At 33.0% G+C, this 24075-nt stretch overlaps 2 protein-coding genes across 9 annotated transcripts; one reads left to right on the forward strand and one right to left on the reverse strand.

The window, feature by feature from the left end:
• The first annotated feature begins 5454 nt into the window (after positions 1 to 5454).
• On the forward strand, positions 5455 to 12231 carry LOC114378097 (protein EI24 homolog). 8 transcript variants are annotated; one of them, XM_028336634.1, is made up of 11 exons: positions 5464 to 5762; positions 6159 to 6309; positions 6751 to 6803; positions 8986 to 9120; positions 9233 to 9296; positions 9422 to 9486; positions 9596 to 9678; positions 10380 to 10456; positions 10626 to 10741; positions 11618 to 11733; positions 11863 to 12231. In XM_028336634.1, the coding sequence occupies exons 1-10, from the start codon at positions 5599 to 5601 to the stop codon at positions 11682 to 11684; spliced, it is 975 nt and encodes a 324-aa protein (XP_028192435.1). In that variant the 5' UTR covers positions 5464 to 5598; the 3' UTR covers positions 11685 to 11733; positions 11863 to 12231. The 8 variants fall into 8 exon arrangements, 6 of the variants coding, with proteins under 6 accessions (XP_028192436.1, XP_028192435.1, XP_028192434.1 ...); XM_028336633.1 differs by having other exon boundaries at positions 5466 to 5762; positions 9422 to 9507; XM_028336636.1 differs by lacking the exon at positions 6159 to 6309 and having other exon boundaries at positions 5467 to 5762; positions 9422 to 9507.
• Positions 12232 to 17777: 5546 nt separating this feature from the next.
• Positions 17778 to 19796, reverse strand: LOC114378965. Its single transcript, XM_028337544.1, has 8 exons — positions 19700 to 19796; positions 19557 to 19619; positions 19042 to 19139; positions 18748 to 18858; positions 18506 to 18658; positions 18375 to 18428; positions 18038 to 18268; positions 17778 to 17954 (listed from the first exon to the last, which is right to left on the reverse strand). The coding sequence occupies exons 1-8, from the start codon at positions 19794 to 19796 to the stop codon at positions 17778 to 17780; spliced, it is 984 nt and encodes a 327-aa protein (XP_028193345.1).
• Between the last annotated feature and the right edge of the window lie 4279 nt (positions 19797 to 24075).

A 24075-nucleotide genomic window follows, 5' to 3' on the forward strand; every position in this document is an offset into this window, starting at 1 on the left:
TGTAACAGTCTCTTAATCCCTAACCCCTAAACCCTAATCCCAACACCTCAAACACTAAACCCTAAACCATAAACACTAAACCCTCAGCCCTAAACCTTAATCCACAAACCCTCAACCCTAATCCCTACACCTCAAACATAAAACACTAAACCCTAACCCCAAAACCCAAAACCCTAAACCCAAATCCATACACCTCAAACATAAAACACTAAACTGTAAATCCTAAACCCTAAATCCTAAACCTTAATCCCCAAGCCCTAAACCCTAATCCCCAAACCCTACACCTTAAACCCTAACCACTAAACCCTAAACTATAATCCCTAAACCTTAAACCCTAAACCCTCAGCCATAAACCCTTCAAATCTATGCAGCTTCTGATGATGAACCTTATAATTTGAGCAAATAGGTTGGTGGAAAAAGTCCAAATTGATGCATGTAATGAAATAAAATTACATTTAGAAGTTGAAATTGGTGTTCGTCGTTAGTTAATACCATTACTTATTTTCATTTGTCTACTTTAGTTTTTTTTATAACTTTATTTATTATTCTAGTTTGATGCGCGACATAAAATGTATCCATAAGTAAGGCTTAATAAATGAGATACCATAAATTAAGTGTCAAATTCAAATTACAAACATACAACAACAATTTTAAACAGAGACATCAACATCATTCATTATGATGTCCGTGATGGCGTGAGGATGTGCCACATGGTCGATCCCACCTTCGGGCTTGACGATCAGCATTTCTTCTTGCGCGCTGTCTCCGCCCTTCTTGATCAGCCTCAGCAGAAAACTTGTGATGCAAATCAACACCTAATAAGTCACCCATATCATGTATTGCTCCGGGTACATTCCATTGCGGAGCTAATGGTGCGTTAGGTGTTGCCATCGGGGCATCATGTTGCTGCGAAGGGGTCATAGTCGGCCATGAAAAATGAGGATGTGTTTCCGCAACACCACCAAATGAATGTTCGCTTGCAGACATATCAGTGTCATGACCTTCGAAAGGATACTGATACATCTGCGAAGGATATTGAGAAAATGTTGGTGCCGTGTAATACATTCCATGGCCACGCTGCTCCATTTGTTGGGAAAAATCTTCCGCTTCAACAACCTCCATTCGTCTATCAAAACCCCGAGTTTCAACACTTGACTGAAGCATGTGAAACTGTTGTGCCACAGACTCAGTGATCCTCTCTTGCTCTTCGGATAAAATCGTTATCTTCTCCACATAAGGCACGAGATCATCAACTGTCCATGTGTTCCTCCCTTGTGGTGACACCATATACTATAATGTCTCCGCAACTTCACCCTGCAATTATTAGGATCTGGAAATTAATGTCAATGCTTTAAAAAATAAATTGAAGTTAAATATTCAAAAAGAAATAAATACCAATGTAGCTGTGTTTGCATTCTTTGGGTCGACAAACATCTTTGTTTTTCGCCTATACCAGACCATGTAATCGGAGTTAAAACTCAATAGGTCCTCCTGTCGAGGATAAATGTCGACCCTAAACCCAGCTCGATTGTTCCATTGACTGATCATTGAGGCCAACAGCTGAAACCAATTTTCATCTTGTTTTCCTTTCAGCATTAGGCCATGGATATTCAGTGGTTGCGAAGGACACTTGGGAATAGGCTGTTGCATTTCAAATTGTCGCAATACTCTATCAGATTGATGTCACTCAACAACATGGAAACAAATGAGTGGCACCACTATGCACCACACTACACTATCAACCAAACAAATTGGAGGCAACGTCGACATAACAATTGTTGTGTAAGGCTCCCACAGAAACTGCATACAATAACACAATTGTTAATTTTGAATTAAACATGACATTTTATTTATTATTTAACGAATACATAACGATCTTCTTACCTCATGTCGTTTCATGATATCTAATTTGCGACGAAAAACTATCAGATCATCATTGCCAATATGTTGGTTTCCACGTTGCAGCCACCTAAAAAAAATATGAAATAATTAGTGGCGGCGCGTTACATTATTAATTATTTTCAAATGAAATCTTATTTTTAAAACAACTAACCTATGTCCGAGTGGTTTATTTTCTAATACGGGGGGTTCTCTTTGGAGCCAAAGTCGTGCAGCGTTCCCATGCCCACATTTGGATTAAGATGCACATACCTCTGATTGATTTAATTTTGTAATCGGTGGCGCTGCACATCTCTCTATATAAATAAGCAAGCACGGCAGGTCCCCATGCATACGTGCTGCACTGTTCAAAGTCACGTAAAAATTGGAGGTACCTTAGGGAAACTTTACTGCTGCTTTTGTCAACAAATAGAACACCTCCTATGAATCTGAGGATCCATGCACGAGTAAACCTTTGTAGTTGTTCTACGTTACCGTCATGAATATTTATTTGTGAAAAATGGTGAGCCAGCCAACTTAATTTGACCACACTGCCTTGAAGTTCACCTTCTTGTGGTCTAACTCCCAACAATTCTTCACACAATTCAGCCCAATCAAGATTAGTTTGACCAATTAATGGTGCCCATCAACACGCAGACCTAATAATACAGAGACGTCTTGAAGAGTAATCGTACACTCTCTGCATCTCATGTGAAACATATGTGTTTCGGGCCTCCATCTTTCAATCAAGGCAGTAATTAATGACGAATTTATTTTTAGGTAGCCCATCTTCATTATCCAATAAAAACCAGATTGTCAAAGCAGAAGAATAATTTCCTCTGGTATTTCTTCTTGACCTTGATAAATCGGGACAACTTGTCTGATGTGTAATTTTGTGTCTGGTTCCCCATTCCAAACATGTTCTTAAACATGTTTAGGTTGCATCCATAAAACGTCTCCATCTATTGGACCAGACTTAATTTGTATACTTGATGAACATGACGACGAAGATGCCATTGATACTGTAAAATAAAATATAATACAAAAAATTGACAACAAAAATTTAACATTAAAAAAATTAAATTCACTTACAACAAATTAATTAAAATCTGAATAAATAACAAAATACATAAATTTGAACAACAAAATATATGATACAAATAATAAAATTTAAATATACTATCCTAATAAATTAAAATACATACAAAACTTAAAATACTAACTAAAATACTATACAAATAACAAAATTAAAAATTAAAATACATACATAAATTTAAATAAGTTACCAATTTTTTTTTCTGATTAATAAAATTTAAATTAAATAAAATATATTATACAAATAAATTAAAATAAATCCAAAAAATACTATGGAAACAAAAATTTAAACAATATATATATATATATATATATATATATATATATATATAATTAACAACGTATCATATATTCCAATAAAAAATAAAAAATAAGTAAACTAAATAATATTAACATTCTAACTAAACCTAACATACCATATATATATAACATAAATAATACCATACAAATCTAAAAGATCTAAACCAAATAATAATAACATACCAATTTAAAAAACTTCAATAAATTCATATTAACAAATTAACTACAACTAATGTACCGTATAACACAAATAATTAGATACCAACTAAAATTATAACATATATGTATAACACAAATAATTTTATTATTTTAAGGTACTACTTAAAATTTAAAATTACCACCTAAGCTAACTAACCAAAATCTACACATATATAAAACAAATAATACCATACTAATTTACAAAATCTAAACAAAATAATATTATCAAAAACTAACCGAAAGCACAATTAATACTAACTTAACATATGTATACTAACCTAACTAATATTCTTAAAATAATATTTATAAATCAACTAAAACTAACCTAACATATATATATATATATATATATATATATATATATATATATATATATATATATATATATATATATATATATATAACACAAAAGTATAGGGTAAACAGGATAAAAAAAATTAACTTATCGAAAGCACGTACTAAGAAGAGCAACCAAACAGTGTAGGGCAAATAGGATCAAAAACTTCACCTAGAACACATAAAAAATTTATCGATTAATATTAATATATCAATTAAACTTAACTTAACATATATATAACACAAAAAAATTTAAAATTTTCAGTTAACAAAATACTTACCAAGAACACAAACCTATAGTAGGAAGAGAAGAAAGGAATGCACTGGAAGCAGGAATCAAGAGAAGAAAAGAATGCACTGAAGGGATCCAAAGACAAGAAAGGAATGCATGCATAAGGGAGCAGCTGCCTCGCGTTGTGCTATATAAGCGAATTTTTTTTTGAACATGCAACTTGCCAGTAATGGTAGCGAGTTCTTCCTGCAACCTGCCAGCGCCAATGGCGCTTCCCTGTCACCTGCGTAGCCCATGCAACGTTCACCTGCACCCCCTACGACGTAGCCCTGACCCTTTGCCCTCTCTTGCCACGAACTCGCCAATGGGGATGATGGGTTCTTCACTGCCAGCGAACTCGCCAGTTTGACTGGCAGTTTGCTTGGGACATACATGCAATTTACGTGCAAAACAACACCCTGACAGAAAATATTTAAAAATGACCCCATATGTTGAAATAGTTTTTAAAAGTGCCCCAAAGGGGACAATTTGCCGACCTTTGTAGCTGTCTTGTTGTACTTTGATGTGAATATGTAAATGTTTAAGCTAACTTTGTTGTTCCTTTTACAAAGTAAATGGGACCTGCAATTTGCTACTTTCATAAAGCATTGCAAAACATTCACGAATCAGCATATTGTTCATTACATTAAGCAACTATTACAAGTATTACACATTTCAAACCAATTACAAAGAGGATCTAGTCTTTGTAAACCACTACACTTGCGTGACGTGAAAATGGAGATGCAACATTCTACCTTATAACGATTGCAATAATAATCCTTACAAAGATAAAACACAAACGCTTCCAATAACTACCCATATGCCCCGATTCTGTATAGGAAGAAGCCAAACACCCCTGCTCTTAAATTAGGGATTCGTAAAATCAAAATTGAATTACCGCAAAAAAAAATAAAAATTAAATCCATCTCACTTAAGTCTATCTGCCATGTCACCACCCAATTTAACATCATGTGTCCAGGGATTGAAAAAATATTTCACTAATTTGAAGGATAAAAAAATGCAATTTTAAGTTTAAAGAACTAAAACAAAAATACTCTTATATTTAACGAAATAAAAACATATCAATGTTAAAAACTAAAAATTAGACGTGTACACAATCTAATAATAACTATTATTTTCTATTATAAATTAAAATACATAACATGATGAGTAATTCTTTCATTCTTCACTTTCTAATAGGTATTTTTAATATTCTCTTTTATATCTTTTGGAATTATATTTCCCATGTTACTCTATAACTACTATTTTTTTTTTCAACCGTGTCAACTCACAAACTATTACTTTTAATTCATCTGTTACTAAATCTTTTTAGCCTTTTATGTATGTTTTTATATTCAACGGGGCATGAGCCCAAAATCATCTCTTTTAATTTATTCTCTTTCATCTTTGTCTTGTTTTTTATTTAAATAATCATCCATAACTTCAATATATGACTGTACACCAAGATTGAAGGCAACAAAAAGGTAGCAAATGTGGGTGATGAAGTGAAGAGTGTTGCGATGAACGCGAAAGTGAAAGTGAAGGTGGGTGGGTTTCTATGGTTGGAAGGTTTAGTAGAGGCGTGTTGCCTTCATCGCGTTGTTATTCTGTGTATGAGGTCCAACAAGCTATTGATGCGCACTGGTCAGTGTTTCCTCTTGAATGGTTTCATCTTCTTAGGAAGGTATGCTATTCATTTTCTAATCTAATGAATTTCAAGCTTTTATGGTGTTGTATACTTGTATCTGTGACCGATTATATTAGGGCACAAGGATTTAACCCAACAATTTGAACAATGGGGTTTTGGAGGGGCCAGGGTCTGTAGAAGGAGATCTGTCTCTTAGAAGTGCTTAGCTCATGAATTAATGAAACTAGCTTCGATTTATTTTAACACAGTGAATGAGAATTTGTGGCAAAGAATTGGATTATGTATACTTTTGACGTAATGACTCAAAGAAATCTGATTGACAATTATTGGTTGATACCTACATGTTTTTGTCATCCATGGATTGTCCTGCACAAATCGTGAATCTAAAATCTACATGCTTAATTATTTCAACATCTTTAAATTGTTGTGCAGTATATTCGTCCTAAACTCGGTTGTCATCCCTGCATTGTGGTGGATATTACCTGATCAATGCTCACAGTTTGTTTCTCATAAACTCTGTGACTTAGGTGGCACTTTGAAATTTTATTCTTTCTTACGTCTTGCTCTCATTCAGCTCTTTTATGTAAGTATGAAACATACTATTTTTAAAGTGCACATTGACTGTAAAAGTACTTTGTTACATTGCTCTCCAAGTTGATTTTGTTTGCCTTTATAACACGCATGGAATTTCAGTATTATAGTATTTAAAGAATCTATTGATTATCCTGAACTAATATAACTTTGACAAGTCTTGCCTTGAATCAGAGTCTCATCAATAAGTTGCTCCAAATGCTTTGTTATGAGTTAAATGAACTCATTGATTTAGAAAAACATGGAAGGTCTACTAGAAATTTGAAATCTCAAAAGTCCATGTTTGGATTTTGGAATGCTTGTTGCATAATTTTTCATTTTGATGAAATGCATTTTAGATACGTTTCTGTATCTAGTTTGCACAAGAAAAAACTCTGAATTTGAATGTATTTCCAATTAATATTTTGTGATTGTCCTTTTTTGTTCCCTGCAGGTGCTTTGGTTTTACCCATTATACGTGTTTAGCATAGTTCTTAGTACAATTTGGTAATCTTTTCTTTTTAATCTTCTTTCCTGCATCTTTATTTTAATGTTGTATCTGTTGGGCAGTTCTTCATTGTTCATGTTTGCTGTCAAGTTAATTCATATTTGTATATGTCTTCTATACTAAGTAATGGAATTTCTTCAAGCAGGTAAAATTAGCAAAGTAATTTTAAGAGGACTAGATATCAAAAGAACACCGAGAAGTAAAAATATTATAGCCCTCCAGTCCCATTTTACATGCATCTAAACAATCCTTCCCAAATAAATATTATAAACTGCTTTTTCTATCCAAAATAAATTCTGGGCTAAAATTCTTGTTAGAAATTAGAGTTTGACTCCCAACATTGGTGTTAAATACATTTTTAGAATGTATGAAACTATCCAGTATTATCTTGATCATATCTTAGGATATCCTAGATTATCCTTCTTTTTTTATATCGGTAAATGTTAGTTTGTTAATTTTGTCAGAAATGTCAGTTGGGGGGATTTGAACCCGCTACCTTTCCCTTCTCCCTTCCCCAACCACTGGACTAACCTTATATCTTTATGGTTAACTTTTTAATTTCCTCATTATCTCTTAGGTTTGGTTACCATCTATCCTAATATCTCATAATTTGTTTTCTTATTTAGTTAGGGTTATGATTAGTATAAATAAGGGTTCGTGCTTTAGCTTTTATCAGGATATACTGTCACATTATAGTCAATGTAATACTCATTATTCTAAGTCTCTTTTCTGTCAATTTCCTCCCTCAATACCTAAAGTTCCATAATTTCAACATGGTATCGGAATGGTACCATCCTTTGTGACTTGTCCCATCACTGCCAAAATGGATAACTTTCTGTAGTCATGGAAGAAGGGTTTCAACTTTCAAATCCTATTATGTTTCTGAAGCAACAAAATGGGTGAGAAAATTGTAACCCCCCCCCCCCCCCCCCAACCAAAAAAAAAAAAACTAAACAGCATTGTTTCAGGGCTAAAAGTGGGGTTTTGACTCCTATATCATGATAGCGCCTCTATAGCATGCAAAAAAAAAAAAAAATGCTATTTTGGCTGCTATGGCCACTATAGAAAACCTCTGCTATATGAATCCCATAGCAGCCCTGGGCATTCTCTCAATTTCCTCCCTCAATACCTAAAACCACTTAATTTCAACATGCATCGATAATGCCTAATAGTGTTTGGCTCTGAAGGAAAATGCTTCAGTCGAATATCATTTTCCCATTACAATAACAAGTGCAGTATTCTCAAATTTAGATTTCCATATCCAATAAACTATTACGTAAAGTGGACATGAACTAGTATGTTGTTTCACTTGTCGTCTAAATGAGAATTTGATGGAAATAAGGATCCTAAGTTAAGGCCCTACGTGTTTATTCCTCCAGGTCCAAACCAAATTAGCAAGAATTCTGAAAGTGTGCGAGGGATCTGGTTAGTTGGAAGAAAAAGCTATGGGTACAATACCACTAGCCGCTCTACTACCAGTTCTACTCTTGTTGTTGCAGTATATGGTTTCCCTCCCTCATAGTACATGCTGTCTCACTGGCAAGACTAGTAGACTTAGTAGCTAAGATGCTGGGTGAGGGACAGATATGAGGCACTCAAGTATCAAATACAGCATATCATGGACAGATATGAGGAACAGTATTGATACTAATAGGATGGAAGTCACCGTCAGCGACTGAGATTATGTCAAACTTTACTCACATAAGCAGATTTCAGTGGCAAAAAGGATCAGTCCTAAATTGTCAGTCTATGACAAGCTTGACGCAGTCTTGGGTTCTAATCATACCAATGTCCTAGGAAAGACTGACTGAATGGTTGATCCTTTGGAAATCTAAATCAGTAGAAGAGGTCACTTGGGAAGAGGAGACCAGCATCAGAGGTCAATTCCCCAAACTCTGCCCTGAGGATAAGACATCTTTTGAACTGAAGATCCAAAAGCTAAGGCCCTATATTTTATACTGTAGGTGAAAACCAAATTAGAAAGAGTTCTGAAATTGTGAGTTTGGGGGTGAATTTGATAGTTAGTTTAGAGGAAAGAGGAAGGCTATGAGGTTTCTCCATAGGTGGAAGCTCTTGCTCTTATTTTTTATATTTGCTTTTCCTGTTTCTTGCTGAATATACTAGTCTGCCTTTGAAAGATAGGATTTGTTCCTATAAGAATTGCTAACAGAATGTTTTTAGGTACAATGACATTGCCAGATATGGGTATGCTGCAATGGGAAGATCTAAGTTTACTGTAGAGAAAGGCTCAAGCCAAAACAACTCACCAACTGTGCAAAATGCTCATCATGTAAAAGGACCATCTGGCTTGGGAGGGTAAAGTTCTAATTAGTAGTTACTTCATTTTTTTTCTCATTTTCTAATTGCTATTAATTCTTACTGGGTAAATATTGCTAAAAGGTTCAACTACTGTGTTTGCTTAACTCAGGGTCATGATTGGAATAGGACAGCAGGTGTACTCAATACTCCTTTTGAGTGTTTTTTTTCTTGAGGTAATAAAATCATTATAGTTTCAGTTTCCAAATTGATATGGTATTATATACATGCCTTGATATGCAGTGAAATCGATTTTCCATCGTTTTATCCTTACACAAGCAATTTCTGATGTTATATGCAGGTCTATGCAACAGGATTCATACCATACATAGGGAAGCTGCTCAACTTTTTACTCCTTTCCTGGATGTATGCATATTACTGCTTCGAGTATGTGGTCCATAACTTCATGTATGCTTTTTATTTGATGTCTTTAACAGTTGTTAAATGCTTGTTCAAAAATATGCTTTTTTATTAGGTACAAATGGAATTTCAATGAAGTGGCTCTTGACAGAAGGCTGGATTACTTTGAATCTTACTGGCCATTTTTTGCTGGTTTTGGTAAGTTATTTTTATTAACTTATTTACTGGAACTTTATTAAATGTTTAGCTACTAGAGAATTTTATATGTTTAGATCTTTTGGCTTTTTTATTCTTTTTATTGGTTACGAGATCAAAACAACGTATAATATTAACCTTAGGAGGAAGAGCAGTTCCTTTTTTTGGTAAATCAATAAGCAGTCTCTGTAACACTTGCAAGAGACAAAAAAAGTTATGGGATTTTAGTGGAAGGATAACCAAGGGAATATGGATGAGGATTGGGGAATTTCAACATTGTGAAGTGTGAAGTTATTAAGCAGAATGCCATATAATTCATATGTGAAATTGACTCCTTGGCTGATGAAGTTTAGAATTCATTCTAAGTTCTCTCTTTTTGAAGAATATTGAACATTGAACAAAATTTGTATATTATATTTATATATAACTAGGGGGAAAAGGCACTCCATGCGTGCCTTTTTAAATTTTTTGAAAAATAAAAATAATATTGGGTGGTTTGTAGGATGTGAGTGGGGTGTGGGTTGAAGAGAGTACTTATAGAGATAAAAAAGAAATTTGAAAAGGTAATTTTAGGGACAAAATGGAAAAAGAAATGTGTACACCAAAACATCATATTCCCTTTATTATTAGTATAGATATATAATACTGTATCCTCTGATTCACTTCATGTTTGAGATCAATATGTAACTTATGTCCTTACACAGGGAGCCCTTGTGTTCTGGCCATATTCTTTTTCTCTCCCCTTGTGAGTTATGGGATTATGGCTATACTTTTTCCACTGGTATGGGTGACCATGTTTATTTCCCTTGTATTTCTTTCTTCCTCCTGCATTGAATTTATTTTTGTGTTTTTTTAACGCTTTTTTGCATTTCCTTTTGTTATTCGAAATTAAAATATCATGTTAACTTTTTCATGAATCAATAATTAGTAACATACATTTTATATTTCAGTTTGTTCTAACTGCAACTGGGTCAGAGTCCGAGCAAGAAATATCCTTTGAAAAACACAAATGGAGAGTTGCAGGAGTGGGAAGACTACCAATATTTTATGTTGCAGACAAAGTGTCGTAAGTTCTTCATTGCTTATCCCTTTTCTCTAGACATTGCATTACTAAACTTAACTACTTGGCAAGTGGCCCAAAAACACTCGTGTGGTGATTAATGCCTAATGACGTTATATGATGTGTGAAGTCACTATTTGCTCTTCTAAGAGCTAGTTGTTTCAAGAATGATGCCAAATGCATTTTTCTGTGTTAATTAGACAAGTTTTAGGTTGTCAAATCCTTGTTAGTTAAACTTACCATGCATTTCCTTCAGTGTCCTCTTTGTTGCTGCCTCTATATATACATTGACCTCTCAAGTTGAAAATATATATTAAAGTTGTTATATGTTGTTCTCTGTTTAATAGAAATCTTCACCAATGTGCTGTGCTATAAATGAAAATTGCTCATGGAACTCTATTAAAATTGTTATTATTATTATTTGGCTACGAGAAGATATTAAACTCTTCTTGTCCTTCTGTATTTTATACTTGTGAAGAGTATTGGAAAAGGAATTGTCTAAGAGGATTTCTAAATGATTCTGAGTTTCTAGCAAATGATCAAGTATCTTAACTAGTAATCTAAGACATTGGTTAATCGATCTTCTCATTTTTCATTTATGAGCTAAATTTGGGTATTCAATTGTCTCTATCTGTTTCGCTGGTGAAGTGAGGACTTAAGATGCTATTAAGGGAAATGGAATGGTGATAGTTAATGCTAAGATTGATGCTCAACTTTTTTTTGATAGTTCATTTTTCAATCAATCTCTATTTGATCACCCAAATTTCTAATAATGGCTGATGAGCTTGCGTGATGTATTATGCAGTACCTAAGGAGTTATTACTAGTGGACCTTAGTTATTCGTATAATTTTAACCGCGTACTTTGATTGGTATTTGTGTAGGATGTGGATGTTATCTCTTTTACCCCTGGAAAAAGGGGACCAGGTGCATGACAGAAAAGCACAATAAGGTTGTTGTAGTCAGTTATTCTGGCATGGCATGGCATAGCAGATGACAAGTGAGAACACGAACTGATTTATTTTATGCTTGCTGTGTTGTTTACTATGTAAAAAAATATGTGGAACTCCCTTTCTCTCTTACGATTAATTTGTTTCGTTTGCTGTCTGTTTCCTGTTTAATGCTGTAGGACAAATTCTATGTAACAAGCTCTGATGGGATAGGATGGGTTGGTTGCACACGTGACTTCAGAAAGTTAAAGCTACTAACCGCTGCCAGACCAGATTCAAATTCACCAAAGTGGACCACGTTACAAAGAAAATTACTGTGTAACATTATAATTTATATAGACATTATGCTGTATTTTGTGTACATGCAACGTGACTCTTTGCGAGTGACTATTTAAAATGACACGGTCATTGAAATGTGAAGTGTGCTGACAGTACGTGCATATATCTCCCTGCCATCGTACTTAGTAGAGTATGAATCTTTGATGCAGTGATGGGTTTGTTTGAGATTATTTGTTAGTTCAAGTAGTATATGTTTGATTTCTCTAAAACAAAGTCTCGGATTTATGTGTGTATATACGCACTCGCATAAACTGAGAATTTCTTGTGTCACCCTCTTGAAAATGCTCTCAACTCAGACAAGATTGAGTAGAGGATATTATTTGTAGTCTAAATAAAATAAAAATAATTTTTTTTGACATGGCATAGTGCATATTGAACTTTTGTCATGCTTAACTTGTACTTGTTTGACAAGTAATGAATTATCTTGAAACATTATATTTTATAATTATTTGTATACTCAGAAAATACAAACTAAAAATAAAAATTAAAAAAAGAAGTTTAATATTTTCTTCGGTTAACAGTTAAGAGTTGGTTAAAAGAATATAAAAACTTAAATATATGAGGGACATAACACAATAACGGTTTAGATTAGAGATGAAAAATTTGTGTTCATGCTCGGTATGGATCATCTTGAAAACAGATTATCTTAAAACTCGTTTTTGGGATTGGGCTTGACCAAGTCCATAATCTGAGTTTCGTTGAAACAATTCATGTGTATTTTCTTTTTCTTATACTTTGTAACCGAAAAAATCTTGCAAAGGAGCAAAGTGCTTATTTTTTAAATATTAAATAAAAAGACAGTATATATACAATACACCTGTTATTGGATTAAAACCAGGGAATTGCTTTGGTCACCAGCAAAATTGCTGGTACACCCGTCAATTTTTGAAAATCCCCATTATACCCCTCTTTGTTATAAGTTGTTGTTCAGCGCTTTCCTTCTTCATGCAACCTTGCTTTTTTTCCTTGAGCTTCGTTCTCGTGAGAGTTATTCCGTCAGAGTTTGTTGTTTGTTCTTGTGTTGTCTTTTGTGGAGGTGCATTGTTTACGGTGATTCATCGGAAAGTGGTGGTTGTCACAACGGTTGGTTTGGTCATTAATGATGGAGGTAAGTTCTTCATTTGATTTTTTTAACGTAATAGTTATGGATTGATAATCCGTAAATCATGTAAAATTTATGGATTGATAATCCGTAAGTTTTTTATAACTTACGGATTGATAATTCATATGTTTTTTTACGAATTAGCAATCCATAAGAAGTATACGGATTGCAACCAATCCGTAAGAAGCATACAGATTGACAATTCGTAAGCTTCATAAGGATTACCAATTCGTATGAAGCTTATGGATTATCAATCCGTATGCTTCTTACAGATTATCAATCTGTATGCTTCTTTTAAATTTATTTATTATTTATCTAATTTTTTATTGTTTGATTAAAAAAATAGAATTGATAATTTTTTTTAAATAGATATAGCTAGAATATTCATTAGATAGTTGTAGTGTGCATAGTTTGAAAGTGATATTAATTTGAAAAGAATTGATACATAATTATTATTTTTTTGTTTTTAATTTTATGTATTATATTAATAAATGCAGTAAAAAATGCGAAAATTACATGATTTTATAATTATGGTGTGGTTAGGGTTTTTTTTGTTTGTGATTGAAATTTTTGAATATTTTGTTAAAATGGACGAAGATCAATGGATGTATGATAGTGTAATGTCTAAAGTTGATATGAAAGACCAAAATGAAGACAAAGTTGGTGTGAATGAAGAACATGTTGATTATTCTGATGCGTTCAATACTTCTTAAGTATTAATATGATTTATTGTTATTATAGTATTTAAATGAATGTCCCTTAAAGACTAAACTTGTATGTATTGCATTGCATTGTAGGTGTTTTCTACTCGTGATGATGTTCTGCATTGGGCTAAATCTGTTGCTTATGAAAATGGATTTGTGGTAGTGATTATGAGATCAGACACAAATAATGGTATTAGAGGGAGGACCTCATTTGTTTTAATTGTTTGTGAAAGGAGTGGTCAGTATAGGACTAAGAAGAAGGATTTGGTAAGAACATGTACTGACAGTAGAAAATGTGGGTGTCCCTTTAAGTCGCGTGTGAAACTAGTTGTGGGAGGCAAGGGATGGAAGATGAATTTAATTTTTGGGAGTCACAATCATGAATTGACAAAGTCATTAGTTGGACATCCATATGTCAGTCTACTGACTAAGGATGAGAAGATCATTGTTGCTAATATGACAAAGTCAATGGTGAAACCAAGAAATATTCTTCTAACGTTGAAGGAACACAATGCCAATAGTTATACAATAATCAAGCAAATATACAATGCAAGAAATGTTTATCGTTCTTCCATAAGAGGCAATAATACTGAAATACAACAACTAATGAAGCTTCTTGAACGGGATCAGTATATTCATTGACATAGATTGAAGGATGAAGATGTTGTACGTGACATATTTTGGAGTCATCCTGATGCAATCAAATTAACCAATGCCTATAATTTGATATTTTTGATAGACAATAACAAGTACAGGCTACTGTTACTTGATATTGTTGGTGTGACACCAACATGGATGATATTCTCTGCTGCCTTTGCCTATTTGGAGGGAGAACATCTGAATAATGTTGTTATGGCTTTACAACGGTTTCGAGGTCTTTTCCTCAGATGTGATGCACTCCCTGGAATTATTGTTGCCGACGGAGATTTAGCATTAATGAATGCAGTGAAAACTGTATTCTATGAGGCTACCAATTTGTTGTGTCGATTTCACATTGATAAGAATGTGAAGGAAAAATGTAAAACTCTTGTTGGTAAAAAAAATGCATGAGATTATGTTATGGAAGCCTAGGGGAGTTTGGTGGATTATCTTTTTGAGCAACATTTCGATGAGTGTCTTAAGAAGTTTGAAATTGTTTACTCACCATGACCAATGTTTGTTGACTATGTCAACCAAACATGGGTGATTCCTCACAAAGAAAGATTTGTTAAAGCCTGGACAAATAAGGTGATGTACTTAGGAAACACAATAACTAACAAGTATGAAGATTGTAAATTTTTGTAGTCATTAGGGTTTGCGATTGAATGGATTAAAAAATATTGTGTTTCTTTACCTGGTTGTGCATTCATATGCAGGATTGAGTCTGCTCATTGGGCCTTATAGAGACTACCACAAAATAACCTTGGAGACCTATGTAGCATTTGGGAAGACGTGAACAACATAATCTCGTTGCAACACACTGAAATTGACACATCTTTTGAGACAAGTACATATGTGGTTGGACATGTTTTTAAAATTACCTTATTCAAGAGACTACTTGGCATGGTATCAAGGTATGCTTTAAATCAAATTGTTGCTGAGTTTGAGCGTGTACATTATGTTGGCAAAAACCCTTCTCATTGTGGATGTGTGATGAGAACTACTCACGGTCTTCCATGTGCATGTGAGTTATCCAAATATGTTGTTGGTACCATACCACTTGAGACAATCCATATGTTTTGACGGAGGCTAAATTTTTCAAACCAAGGGTTATCTGAGCCCCAAGTTACCATAACCGAAGAGATGGAAACCATATCCAAGCGATTTGAAGAGCTTGATGTTTGTGGGAAAGTTACTTTGAAGAGTAAAGTTCGGGAAATTGCTTACCCTGATCTAAACTCTATGTGTGTTCCTCCAGAAAAGGTGAAAACAAAAGGTGCTCAAAAGAGACCGATGACTAAGCAACAAACATCAACTAAGCATGATCCGTCCTGCTGAGAGTATGTTGATGCATTACATTCTGTGCAAAATAGTAATTATTCAGTCAAACATAGTGCATCATCATCTGAGCAACCAATTCAAAGAATGATCATGCCGATGCTAGATCAATTTCATCCATGCATTCATGATTCCATTGTAAACATTGTTGATGTCAAAGCTGATGGTAACTGTTGATATCGTGCAATTGCTGCCCTATTAGGTATGAGTGAAGATTCATGGTCATTGGTGCGCAACCATTTGTTTAAAGAACTTACAAAATGGTCTGATGAGTATATGAACTTGGTTGGTGGCATAGACCGATTTGAAGAATTAAAGTGGTCCCTACTTGTTGATGGATTATCCATGGTATATAACTTTATTGTTACATTTTGTTCGATTAAATTTGCTTTAAATAAATTCAATTTGTTGACTGTTACATGTAGGTTACCATGAACAAGTGAATGAATATAAACGCCATGGGATATGACATTGCATCAAGGTATAATGTGATCCTTATTTTTCTTTCACCTCGACAAAACATAACATTTTTCCCTCTTAGAAGTCAACTACCAACAGATTCTTCTGTGCATCGCGTCATATGTATCAGTCATGTGTATGCCAATAATTTTGTTCAGGTAAATGCATGATTATCCTCTTTGTATAATTATTGTAAAAAAATATGTCCCATGGTATTTTCAATGAGTATGTGCTTATGTAATAGGTATTTCTAAGAGACCGTTGTCCATTATCACCAATAGCGTTGTTATGGTCTACACATTGTCATCATCTGGAAAAGCAGTGGCACACATAGAGGTGGAAATGAGTCAAGCCAAGCCAAACTTTATTAGGCTTGAGTTTGACTCATTACCTGTCATAGACTTTGTTTAAAGGCTCGGCTCGGCTTACATAAAAGTCTGGTTTGGCCTACGAGTCTATTTAAAAGTCTGCTTAAAGACGTCTTTAACCAATTAATGGTTTTATAACCTAGTGAAATACTAACTAAAAAAAGAAACTTATAAAATTTCTTATAAGTAATGTACAAATCCAAAAATAATTGATAAACAAAATCATATTGAATTCAAGTTATTAAAACACAAAGTATATCAAAAGAAAATGAAAAAAAAGAACATAATATTAAAAAATATATGGATTAGAGATGATTTATACTAATATAGCCAAATAAAAATATTTAAATTGTCTGAAAATATCTTTACAAAATATTTTTTTCTTTGGAAGTATTAATCTGGTTGCATTATCCTTTTAACTTAAGTCTTTTTCGTTTTGAAAATTTTCCACATGTAAGTGAACTCTCTAAGCACTTTATACCACTTCATCCTGTCATTCATAATGTCATAAAAATGGTATAGATAATAGTTATTATTATTATTACTTAAACAAGTCGGCTTGTCAAGCTTAACAAGCTTTTTTATAGTTTGACTTTGGTCTTTTTATCTAAAAAAACTTTTTAAAAAGCTTGAGCTTGACCTTTATAGTAAACAAGTCAAACCGAGCCGAGCCTTAAATAGGCCTAACCATAGGTCCTTGACAAGCGACTCCGCTCATTTCCATCCCTAGGCACACACCATATATTAGTAGAATGCAGCAGTATACAAATTTATCAAGGTTGAACACAAAATTTGTTGAATTAGGTGAAGATTGAACATTTAGTTACTTGTTGCGATTGTCATGTAATATGATAATATATGTGTGTTTCCTTCGACGTTGATATAATTATGTATTTCACTAAATTTTCATATTTAGTTACTTAGTGTGTTTATGTCACATTGAATCCACTAATCAGAGTTTAGTGTTACTTTAATAATTAAGTTGGTATCACTAATTATGGTTATTAAAGGATTAACATAATAATGTAAATTGGTCATTAATTTTAAATTCACATAGAACTTAAACAAATAATATTAAATAATAAACATTTTTCAATCATATTGCATACATAAATCATATAAAACCAGGTAAATCGCAAAACTCTTTATGCGTCTTCCATATGCCACCTTCGTCTCGAATGAACGTAGACATTCCGTTGTGCAGTGACACCTCTTGCTATTATTAGGCATTCTTCAGCGGCAATGTATGCTTCAATTCCTTCAGTCACTATCCTTAGGTTGAGCAGCCTTTCCAACCTTTTAGCTATTGCTTGGCAAGCCTCCTAGAACATTATAAAAAAAAATGTTAAGGTTAATGAATGTTCACATAAATTAAGTAACAATGACATTTGAAAATATATTTTACCACTGCATGTCGAGGCTGCTCTACATCAACATGTGCATCTTCAGGTGCTTCATCCATAGTCATTGTCGCCACTAGATGCTGAGCAACATCTGGTTCAACAAATGTGTCATGATGTTTCACGGGCAGATGTCCAGGAGGATCCTCAGGCTGTGTCGGACTCATGAAGGGATGAGATATCAAGTAGAGCCAATCCATATAGTCCAGTGAACACTGGTCAGGCACTACACATATCTGACCCGTTAGTGCAATATATTCAAAAAACTGAATCCATATATCATTAATGTCTTGTATATAGAAAGAATGAGTAGCAGGATGTGGAGGAATGGTCTGCACATACCCAAACTGTCATACGACCCTTTCCGAGCTGTGTATGACAATAGATGGATCCCATCTGATATATCCGAAAAATAAAGAGATAATCTCAAACTTTCTGATTGCATGGTGGTCACCATACGGAATCCAGCATACAACATCAGACATCAATCTATCCAAACGCCTATGATATGTCGATACTGGTAATGCCTTCCTAGACTTCCAACGACAGGCACGTGGTTTCCTCTCATCATAATCCTCAGCAGCAACAATAGAATCAACAAAAGGAAAGTGCTCGTAGATCCAACACTGTACATATTTTAAAAACAAATAAATTCAACACAATTCTTAATAAAGAAAACAACTAAAAATAAATTTTTAATAAAATTTCAAATTACCTGTAAAAGTGTGATATATCCTACAAGTTGTTTGGTCTTGTTCTTTGACGCATCATTCAAATTGTCATACATATGCACTAGTGCAACAGCTTCCCATGCATAGCTTCCACTCTGTCAAGTCACGAAATGCGTCCAAGAATATCACATGAACGTGTGTGGCACTTTTGTTAGCAAAGAGTGTGCAACCAAGAATATCACATGAACGAGTGCTAAAGTTCACTGTGCTGCATCACATTTTCTTCGATTTATGTCTCACAGCCAGGATAGTTGAACATATGCCCCATGACATTGTACCGTCTCAGCTCTTGCCTCTTTAGCACTCACTTCAAGCAATTCGAATAAGAGGAAGACAACATCGTCCACATGAAGAGGCTTAAAGCTATGGAATACGCCTGTATGGGCAAATGCAACAACAATGCCACATCATCCAAGGTGATAGTCACCTCTCGTACCGGCAGATGAAAACTAATGGTTTCCTTATGCCACCTCTCCACGAAAGCAAACATAAGTCCCCGATCACTAGTGTGCAGCGAACATGCGATTAGAGGACTTAATCATGTGGCAGCCACTAAGCCTTCGATCTCGAGGGCATGCCTGTCAAATTTCTCAACCTTCCTTCCATGGGAGGATAATTTCAGCTTCGAACGTTCTTGAAAATGATAATTTAAATCATTTCAACAATAATAACAATTACTTACGAAAATAACATTTATTTAAAAATATAACTATCTCTCCATTTCAAAATTTCGCGGCCACATGCTAAACATAGTATTGCAACACTGATGTGTCATGGGGCCTGCCTAGAAAACCCTCAGCATCAGTCGCCACATCGTTAGCAACTGCTTCTTCAGGCTGTTCATAGACTTCATCATCTGCATGATCTATATGGTGAACATCCTCAACAACAGGTGCAACTTCCTTTTACCTATGTGCGGATGTGGTGAGTCTTTGCCGCTGGGGGACTTCATCCCATCACGGCTAACTTCTTTCCCTAGGTCTCTTCCTATAACCCTGCCTAAAACCCGATCTAAACCTTTGATTCTAACCATAATATGCGCATTAAAACAATCATAATAATTTATGTAAGCGTTCAAATAATACTTCAATCAATCATTATTTAATAGTTCATAAATAAAATTTTGATTATTTGTTTATTAACTTTTTTATTACTTTAATATATTCATAAATGTATATAGAAATTATTTTTTCAAATATATAGAGTTGACAATACTAATTCTAGTAAACTTAAAGTAATGACCAAAATATAACTACAATTTTGATTTTTATTTCTAACAAATAACTATTTCATTTTTCAACAAATTACTATCAAAATAAATTTAATTTTTTTTTACTAATTAAAAATATTTTATTTTTATACTTCCATATAAATATTTAATAATAAATTGTCAAATATATACTAATAAAAATTTGAAATTTATCATATCTAACCAATTTATAAAACACTTATTAAAATATCAAATATAACAAAATTACTTGACTTATTGATTAAAAATTACAATAACTATGTAATTAAAATAACAAATATAACAAATTGTAATTTACTTATACTTAAAAAAAGTTAAATTACAATAATATATTTACATTTGTTTTAAAATAAAAAAATTACTTAACTTCTTAAATAAAAACCAACTTCAAAAAAATTAATTAAATAAAAATACAAAAATATTAATTTATTTATCACAATTTTTTAACAAAAATAATAATTTAAAATTTTAGATAATTTATAAAAAAAAATCTTTCAAATTTAAATAAAAAAATTAAAATCAATTTACAGATTGAAGGATTGCATAATCCGTATAAGTCATACAAATTGACAATCCATATGTTTTATATGGATTGGTGATCCATATAAGTCATACGGATTGCTGATTCGTATGCCTTATACGGATTAGTGATCCGTATGCCTTATATGGATTGCTCCATCTCCCTCAATCCTTGTAACAAACGCACAAACAATGGAGACAAACTTACCGAAAGAGAAGACGAATACGACAGTCTTGGCGATGGTCACAGGCGGCAAGAAAGGCGGCGCGAACGGTGGCAGCAGAAGGAGAAGGAGAAACGAAGAAGGAAGAAGACGGAGGCACTTTGTACAGACGAAATGGGAAAGAGGGAGGAAAAAGTTTTTAAATTTTAAGTGAATGACATTTTTGCCACTTCACATTACTTGCTGGGTGCCCAAAACAATTGCCTTAAAACCATCTTAGTGAATAGTATTTCTTGGGTTTATGTTTAGGAATTTGCTATTCCTACGCTCTGTTTTGCTAAGTTCACCGCCAACCTTTTAATGAATATTCCTTTTACCAAAAATACTCCTGATAGAAATATGTTTCCGTTGAACATATTTTATTTACACCACCAAATACACAATAAAAATACATTAATTATGTCGTGTATTACTAAGTCAAAGGGTTAATTGCACCTTTTGTCATAAATCATTCATGTTTTTGTGAATTTTATGACCATTAATAAATTTATACATTTTATCACTTAAACTTTTAAAATTATGAACATTTTGTCATCTAATTTTCAAAAAATCTCACATTTTTGCTTCTTATATTGTAATTGAGCATTTTTGTTTAGAAAATTAGATGGCAAAATGCATAAAGTTTTGGCAACAAAATTTGTAAAAAGATTGAGTGACAAAACAGGTGAAATTTCAAAAGCTTTTTTTATCAGTAAATATTAATTAAACACAAGACCTCCTTATCACTCCAACCATTATGTCCCTCCCAGACCCACCAAACCACCTAATGACTTTCAAATCTTGAAATTTTGATAATAAAATGTGCAAATTTTATAATTTAGTGACAAAATTTTTAAAAAAAAAAACTTGAAAGATGGGCAACTGAAGTCTAATTAATCCAAATTCAAAATATATAATGAAAACATGTTTTTGTCATCAATTTTAAATCAATAAACATTGAAAATATTTTTTTCTGTTATGTATTGTATTTAAAATGCAATCATTGTTTTTGCTTTTATACGTGACGAATATCAATATTAACTAATGTTATTAAATTATAATTAGGAGAGAATAAAAAATAAGAAATGCGATAAAAAAAATTGTGTTTTTAATAATAATAAATGTATTAAAAGAGTGTGTTAAAAACATGTAATAAGTATTTTTTTTAATTTTATATTACACATTTTTTTTTATATACTAGTACTAGTCGTATAATTTATCCCTATTCTTATTTTATTTGATACGCGGTGGCAAAGAGTTTAGACATAAAGGCAAAGGAAGAGTAGGAGATCGGGGTGGGAAGAAGAGAAACATTGTCCGATAATTTGATGGCCACGCGCGGCACTGTTGTGGAATCACACTTGCAAGTTGCAACCAAACCCGCACTTGGCAGCCATATGATTGGAGCACGTGAAGCGCGTGGTACTTTATCTTCATTGCATTATTATTATTATTATTATTATTCGGTGAGGTGGTCCCCATCCAATACTTAATACAAGTTGATGTACACTATACATCCGTGACCACAATCCATCCTGGCCGTCCTTTTCTTTATTCAAGGATCAATTATCTATCCTCTATCATCATTCATTCTTCCTCCATCTTTGTTTATGTTCTTTCCTTAAATACATAAAATAAAACCCCAAAACACGTCTTTCAAAACTAAATTATTTTTCTATTAATTTAATTCTCAGGTCAAAACTTATGCTTTTTGTTATTAAAAATGCTACTATTATATATCCAATTTGATAGCTTTTCATAGCGGGATTTGCGGTTGGTACAAGGAAGGAAAGCTAATATCCAAACAATGCCAAAGTGATAAAGATATCCCAGGGAGTGAATGCGCCTTTTTTTAATTTTATTTTATTTTCATAAAAAAAGTAAATTTTTCTTGTAAAGTGGGTGAAAGTTTAGTTTTGTCTGCTAATAAACTAGAAGCTAGGGGTATCCTATGGTGTTTCCCCTCCCCTAGAATCATAATATGCCATATCCACACATTAGGAAATGACCAAAATGTCTTGCTTTGGTAACTTAGCTATACATATTCTGGCGTTTATTTTAGTAGGGATCCTATTCTACAACACACATGAAGGTAGTAGCAAATAGCATCATCTGTGTCTTTTAGATGACTATGCTTTAGAATTAGGATGGAAGATCTAATTTAATTTCCCGTGGAGTGCACAATATCCGTTTATAGCATAGATCTTTACTAGTAAGAAAAAAATTACCCGAATGCGGTATATATAAATCAATCATGTCGTCTACAACCACTTCTTAGAGGAAGTAGAAATATCAATTCTGGAAAAAACCAATGTAAAAATAAAGCAACACTTTTTGTGAGAATAATAGTAGTGTTTTCTTTACCCGCTTAGACATACACAGTAAGAAATGAGGATTCACTTATTGTACAATTTAGTTCAGTAACTTCTTATAAATACAATTTTTTTAATATAATTGTTCAATTGACAGGTCTTATTTAAATTAAATTTATAAATTTTTATATCATTTTAAAAATAGTTAATATTTTATTAATCAATTTTATTTTAACATACAATTACTTTTTAAGATTGTTTGTGTTTGATTACCTAAAACTTAATACACAATTATTAAGACAATATTATATATGTTAAATTTATATTTTAGAACATTATTAAACAGAATAAGTATCCACAACTTAACTCGTAAAGTCCTTACCAAAAAAACTTACTCGTAAAGTAATTAGTTCCCGTCTCTCTCTCATTTACATTACAAGATTATTACACCCGAAATTAGCTTGTCAGATTGAAAAATATAATCAGGATTCAAATCCAGCTATAGAAACTGCTTTCACAGTATATAATGAATTGGGAATCCAAAGCGTCACTGTTGTACATATATAGCAAATAAGGGTAAATGGTTAAAAGTGTGAGGTGATGAAAATGGGGAATAAAAAGAAAGAATGATTGGGCAATGAACAGAGGCGAGTCATTTGAAATTGACTGTTCAAGTCAACACCAAAGTCATTTTCCTTGCCGTCCTGGCTTATAGACAACGTTACCATCCTTTAATTATGCACCCTCATTTTTCTTCCCCCATCTTCTTTCTTTTCTTTTTGTCCTTTGCCCATCGCAATTGAATGTTCAACTTTCTCATTTTCGCATTCACTTGACAAACCATCCACTTATTCAAATTTGTTAAATTTTATGCAATTATTATAACCTACAAAGATAAATAAAAACAGTGCAATAGTGATTCGCCCTAGCTAGACTTACAAATGTATGCACAATTATAACCTATCAACATTGTATATGTAGCAGGTTTCCATACTTTTCATTTAAATATTATAGTATTATCAAAATGTC

The sequence above is a fragment of the Glycine soja genome, chromosome 12 (assembly GCF_004193775.1).
Source record: "Glycine soja cultivar W05 chromosome 12, ASM419377v2, whole genome shotgun sequence".
NCBI lineage: Eukaryota > Viridiplantae > Streptophyta > Magnoliopsida > Fabales > Fabaceae > Glycine > Glycine soja.